The sequence below is a fragment of the Arthrobotrys flagrans genome, assembly GCF_004000055.1.
Source record: "Arthrobotrys flagrans strain CBS H-5679 chromosome Unknown unitig_1, whole genome shotgun sequence".
Lineage (NCBI taxonomy): Eukaryota > Fungi > Ascomycota > Orbiliomycetes > Orbiliales > Orbiliaceae > Arthrobotrys > Arthrobotrys flagrans.
In genome coordinates, this window is record NW_027137556.1 from 2,922,089 (window position 1) to 2,929,001 (window position 6,913).

The window sequence follows — 6,913 nt, forward strand, 5'->3', positions numbered from 1 at the left end:
CTATGCCGGCCCCGCCGTGTACGGTTCGAAGCCATCTCCACAACAGCTCCCCCACCGGATCTGTTCAATCAATATCAATCCCAACGGTACGACCAGCATTGCATCCAAAACCTTCTTCCCTTCTTCCCCTACAGCCCACGGTAAACCATCCACAACTTGTCTCCTACGATTCGCACAAACCGTTAACTCTGAGCATCTCCCAAACTTCGTCATATCGGTCAATAACACAGGATACCCTTCCCCGACTATATTCCTTGCTGTGACGTCTGTATTCTCCAGTAGCTTCGCATCAGGGCCCCAAGGACAGCTATCAGCTGCATTCGTAAGAGCCCTCCACGACCTTTTAACATCTGGTATCAACCCCATTTCATCCAATCGTAGCCCCGATTGATCATCATCTAGGTACGGGAACCTCCCGTCAACCGTTTCATTCCTCCCGGTCTCGGAATCCGTAAGGATAACCGTATAATTCCCCCCTCTCTCCCTCTTCACATCCGGTAAACTCCTCCATCCGGCTTTTTCCCATTCCGTCTCCATATACGGAAACCTATAAATCACCTCACTCACATACGCCGTTTCGTCCTTCGCTGGCATCGTGGCCCTCTTCAACACAACCCTCTCCTCCGTTCTCATCCAAGTCGCATTCACATAACCCTCAGTTATATAAACCACCTCTCTTCCGGTCTTCTCCCCCTTCAACTCTCTAATCGTCACCCTCCCTCTCGTCAAATTCCTCGGCTGAACCCTCCCATCCAAGATAACCCTAAAATCCCACGCCCCACCTTCGCACCGTTTCGGATACCGATCAATCCTCAACCTCGGCGCGGGGATCGTACTCGCAAGTATCGGCCATAATATCAATATCAAAAAATAGAGGCCAAATATCGTTGGGAACCAAGATTTCAATGTACTAGGTTTGTTCGTGTTATTAGGCCGTATCGGTGGTCTCTTCTTGCGACACAACATCCAGTCGAACCCCCTCTTTATCAAGTCGCCTATTGAGACAACTCCCATTATTATCAGATATGACCCTCCTAGATTCCAGACTCCGAGCATAATTGCGATCCATATCTCTAGGGATGTAAAGGCCGTCCAGGTGCTCGTTGGGGATGTGACCAATCGTCTTAGTCGCCAGGTATGCGGATCCATATATACTTGAACGTGGACCCAGACCCAATATGCGAATGCGCCGTTCAATGCCAGCGTGAACAAAAATCCATAGAATCGCATCTTCTCCGCCCTGAACAGCCACCGAAAAACCCTTCGTACCCTCCCAGGTTTTTTGGGACCCTGTGCATCTGTTGTTGTTACCGTAGTAGCTGGATTCGGAAGCGTCTGTGGTTTTGGTAGAGGATAGAAGAATCGTCTTTTGGCGCGGACGATGTTTTCGGGTAGGTTCCAAAGGATTATTAACGTCCGATATATCGAGACTTTAGCGTTGTAAGGAACTGTAATGAATGATTCTGTGATTTTATTCCACGTGCTCGGCTCATATGAATTTCTTTCCGTCCTCCCCGTACGGAATTGCTGGATTTTGATATTTGAGGTAGAAGGATTCGAAGCATCTTTAGGAAATGGTCCACGTTCAATCGATGCGATATATTCGGTATTCCCGTCCGTAGCAGGCGACGTAGGGTTATCAGGTCTTATCGCCGCTGCAACGGGTTTGGATATACCGGTACCGCCATCACCGGCACCGTTTACATTTACTCTAGCTCTCTGAGAGAGAGCTAGGCCGATTTCTGATGATAAACTTTGGCGGTTTAGAAACGGACGGGAGAGGTGCTGGACGGGGAAGGCGGCTCTTTCGGGGAGTGGGTCTGCGTCTGTAGATGGTCGGGACATGCGATATCGGGCGTGGTGGGCAACGCGATGGGTTTGGGGGTTTCTCGCTAATTGGGCTGATTGACTGATTGAGAGATTAAATTGTGTCAACAACCAACCCCTGAGATAGGACTGGTGTCTATGGGATCTAAATGGTGATGCCGATTGGGTATTTTTCAACTTGATTTCGAGATTTATCGACGATGGTGGTTATCGGCGTCGACTGGTAATTAATTTTAATTAAAGGTCGTGCGTGTTTACGTTCTGATATTCTAGCTGTCGCGCATACGCAGATAAAAACTAAATTTAAAAATAAAGATTAATTCGTCGACAACGGCGGCGGGTGGGATGGTTGTCCGAATATATAACCACTTGCGCAGCTGCATGCACGTCGAAAGAGATACAAAAAAACGGCTAAAGCTGGTGAGGTCAACCTGCAGCCTCGGGGGCTTTTAATCCCAGTAATTTTTATCAGAACCGAATAGCGGGTGCTTGATCCTTCGAAAATGCAACTTGGCTCGCGACCTTTGGACCTTGACTTAGGTAGCAGCTCTAGCTTCACGGGCCAGGCAGACGCAATACCCCGGCTACCTGATAACTCCACTCCCACAGGCTTGCGGGTGAGGATATCTGCTGTTAATAACGTTATCAGCTTGGTACCTTGGTCACAATCCCGCCCTGTTCGCCATTTTCAGCCTCATCTTCTAACCTCGGACTCCAACGCATATTTTCCAACATTTCTAAAAGTTAGAGTTCAGTTCCTTGTTTCACAAAAAAACTTTCATCTGTAATGATTCATGATACCCGGATATATGTCCCGGAATATGTTTCCCTCTCCCTCACTCCAGAATTTGTAGTCATAGTAAACAATTATTCCCAATGGACCGTTCGCACTTCACGACACCCGAGGACATAATCCACGACCTCTGGTCAAACCTCTCCCTCCCTCCGTCCGCCCTCTCCGAGGAAACACTCGAAATAACAGGGCCGGAACATACCCTCCCCTCCAGTTATCGTCTATCGCTTATCCCGCCTGCCGCAATAGCCACATCTACTCTAGCAGCTTCACTTATATACTCTCATAGAACCCCCTCCAATGACATTAATAATAATAAACCTAAAATCCCCAAAGTAAAAATGAACACCCTCCACGCGAGCACAGAATACAAATCCGAAAATTTCATCAAAATCCTCGACTCCCCTCCACCGAATACATGGGGCCCCGTTTCGGGATCCTACGAAACCGCTGATGGCGGTATGATCGGTATCCACGCGAATTTTCCAAATCATGCGATAGCGGCATTGGAGATATTGGGATTACCAACGGATTGTACGGATAAACCCACCATCGCGGGTGCGGTTAAAAAATTCAAAGCGATCGACCTAGAAAATCTAGCTCATAAACGTAAAGCGGTGATATACGCCCTCCGCTCACCCTTCCAATGGAAAACAGAACCCCAATCCCACCATCTCCCAGCATTCCCCATAATCCTTCGAAAAATCCGAGAAGCACCCATAGGGCTTCCCCCAAACCTCCAAACCAGCAAAACTCCAAAATCATGTCTATCCGGTCTCCGAGTCGCAGAAATATCACGAGTGCTAGCAGGTCCGATATGCGGCCGAACACTTGCAGCCCACGGCGCCGATGTCCTCTGGATCCATGGCCCGCATTTACCGTCCTTGCCTGGCCTCGATATTGATACCTCACGGGGTAAGAGGTCTACATTCCTTGATCTTAGGGATGGAGAAGGAAGAGAGAAACTTGGGGAGTTATTATCCTCCGCGGATGTATTCATACAATCTTTCCGACCCGGTGCTATATCTGCAAAGGGGTTTTCACCGGAAGATGTAGCGGCGATGAATCCGAATGGGATAATATACGCATCATTAAATGCGTTCGGAGAGTCGGGGCCTTGGAAGGATAGAAGAGGGTTTGATAGTATGGTACAATTATGTTCGGGGGTAAATGTTAGCGAAGCAGAGTGCTTTGGAAAGGAAAACGAAAGGTTCAGGAAGTGGCCGTGCCAGGCGTTAGATCATACTGCTGGTTATTTTCTTGCTATAGGGATTTTAACAGCGTTACATAGAAGGATTGTGGAAGGTGGGAGTTGGGAGGTTCACGTGAGTTTGGCGGGGGTGATGGAGTATATTACTTCTTTGGGGAGGATGGATGGGAAGGAAGGGTTTCAAGTTCTTGAAGTTGGTAAACAGAGTTTGGAGGAGTTTATGGAAGCGAAGGAGAGTATGTTGGGGATGGTGAAGGGGGTTAAACACGCGGGTGGGATTGAGGGGGTGGAAGTTGGTTATCGATACATGCCCATTAAACTTGGGTATTACGAAGCTGCTTGGGAGGATTTTTGATATTGGAGTTTAAATTTGGGATTTACTCAATAAGGAGAATAAAGAGTGGAGAGAGGGATATGATATGATATCATGCGTGCGCACGGAGGCTCATGCAGATGTGGGTCAACGTTTTAAGACAAGCGAGCGTCGTGGTCCTGGAAATACAAATGTTGAAGATCGAAATCTCCCTTTTTTTAATTTAAATTTCGCGAAAGAGTTACCATACAACGTGGAATCCACGCAATCGATTGATATTCAAAAATAGTAAACCGAAATCCAACGATATCGATATATGTAGCAAAATCCTAATACCGTAGTCCATAAAACTAGAACCTATATCTCTGCAGCCTCCATTTAATATTTTATTTGGTATTTCAGCCCCAAAGGCATGCATTCTCTATTTTTTGAGAACCACTGCATTCGTCGCAAAACGTTTGTCAAAGGATCGCACAAAAAGCCAAGCGATGAGCCGTCCGCTCATATCCTGGTTGGAACGTCTAGCCGAAACAGCTCAGCTATATTAAGGGATGCCCACCCGCTTGATATGCTCTGTTACGAGTAGCAGCACACACACGGGGTATATGGGCGCAGCAATTGCTTTGGCCTTTGAAAGTTTGCTGACTGTCAGATGTTATTAGGAATTTCGTATGTAGGTGTGCCGTTTTGTCTTTCCAAGCTTATGTGCGGGGGGTTTTTTTTCTTTTAATAAACCGTACTTTCGAATTCGACTCCTTTTTTAATCTTTTAAAAGAGGTTGATGTCGCATTTGGAACTTTCTACATTCTTTTTCCTAAATCTTCTCTTTTTTTTTGGAGGGGACCTGGGGTTTTATCTTTCATTTCTTGCGTCGACAGTTGGCATTCTCTACGATCTTAAATTTTCAGCCTTTCGTTTCATGTATCCTCCATTTCGCGGACTATCAGAGTTTAATCGATTTAAATACCATCCAATTCAAATTTGAACCCTTCCAAACAACTACATTAACGAACCTATCTATCTTCACCTTATCGATATCTCAAGCTATCGCGCAATTGGAAAGATGAGCATCGATACTTCCAGCTTAAACTTCAACCTTGGCATTGCCTTTGGTGCTTTGGTTCTCGTTATCATTATCCTTGCGCTCGTTCTCTGGCTCCTTAAGAGGCGAAGGTCAAGCGGTGGAACGGCTTTCGCTCCCTTGGTGTAAGGGAGGATAAGACACGACAGCTAAATATATATATATATATGCAACGTCACTGCGAAAACGTATATTTTATTCCACCGTATGAGAAGCTTCGAAGAATATTGAATCGGCTTCTGCCGTATTGTTGGGAAAATAAACCAAAGGTCTTCCCGCAAACAGGGCTACGAATTCAAACTCGCAAAGCAAGCAAGACACAAGGCTCGACACTATCAGCCAGCTTCTCGTTTTCCACCCCCTGAAAAGTTCGATCAGCCTTAAAAAAATCCATCGAAAAAAGAAGAACTTACGAATCCCTCTCTCAACAAAAGCTATAAATAGCTCTGTCAATGTTACAACCCACTGTGGTGCTACCTTGATATATCGATTATATCAAAATCTCTTCGAATCCATCGACACTTGGTCTGGGATGATTTGAATCCCTGCTTCACACACTAGCTCGATGCTATTGGCAGCCCATCTTAGAAGCGATTGCGCGACATAATCTGGAACTTCGAACCGATACGTACGCTTGCTGCTTTGAACTTTCTCTTCGATTGTAAATATTCACTTCGATTCATGTATATACCATGTTCGAGAATCTAGTTTTTTATGACGACGGTTTATGCCAGTTAGGGAGTTAAATTTGTTTTGTTAAATTGTTTTAATCAGAATTTTGTTATCATTTTCGAACTATTTCCTATGATCCGATCCTTGAATTCATGGATCTAATATACCTAATTAAACGTCACTACAGAATTCCATTGGAATTTTGCGGGTGCTGTATGCTATGATTAGAGGAAACCTGGTATACTACTACCCGCCTCGCTTTCGAAAATCCCTTATGTACATATCAATATGTGCTTGGGTACAGAAGACTCTAAAACGGTCGTGCAACACCCTTCAAAACCGTCGTAATCAAGACCAGCTAGTACTAACTTGGACGGGGAGAAAAACCACATCTACAACACAACCACAGCATAAATATACAACCAAGCTACACTAAGAGCACTTTTGAAATCTAGAGACGAGGAAGATCTCGATACCTCGGACCGACATTGTAGAGCCGAGTTGACATCAGTATCTATAAAACACTAACTGACAATTCCCATTTTACCAGCATCACCAAATACTCCCCAAAGGACAAACCATGCAGGAAGGCTGCATCCTGAAGCCATCGGTGCGAGCTTTCAAGGTAGGTCTCTTATCGATGCTTGCGCTTCAATTGGACACGTCATAACTCTTATCATTCGGGCGGGGTAACGATTATTATGCGGTTTCCAACTTCGGGCATCTTTTGTTCGAGATGCCAGCGCGGGGAGTTGGATCCTGGGGTCATCCGCTTGTCTCAATGTGAATCCGGATACGCCGTCAATCATCATCAAGTTAGTATTCCCAAGAGACACCCTTTGAGCTAATACGGTTTCCCTCTGCTCGAATACGGAATAACCATATCTCTCCTTCAAACGAAGTTACAAGTTTAACTAATACAGCCTATCAATTGGCTCATATTATTGATCTATCGAGATCCGGTAAATCCATTCGGGCTAGTCAATATAAACGGTGCATGTTTCCAACTCAACAAAT

General features: G+C 45.6%; 2 protein-coding genes across 2 annotated transcripts; one reads left to right on the plus strand and one right to left on the minus strand.

The window, feature by feature from the left end:
• On the minus strand, positions 1 to 1,845 carry DFL_008867 (uncharacterized protein; the record flags this gene model as incomplete). The annotated part of the gene is made up of 1 exon (XM_067638662.1): positions 1 to 1,845. The coding sequence occupies one exon, from the start codon at positions 1,843 to 1,845 to the stop codon at positions 1 to 3; it is 1,845 nt and encodes a 614-aa protein (XP_067486529.1).
• An 858-nt stretch (positions 1,846 to 2,703) lies between these two features.
• DFL_008868 (uncharacterized protein) lies at positions 2,704 to 4,185 on the plus strand (the record flags this gene model as incomplete). The annotated part of the gene is made up of 1 exon (XM_067638663.1): positions 2,704 to 4,185. The coding sequence occupies one exon, from the start codon at positions 2,704 to 2,706 to the stop codon at positions 4,183 to 4,185; it is 1,482 nt and encodes a 493-aa protein (XP_067486530.1).
• Between the last annotated feature and the right edge of the window lie 2,728 nt (positions 4,186 to 6,913).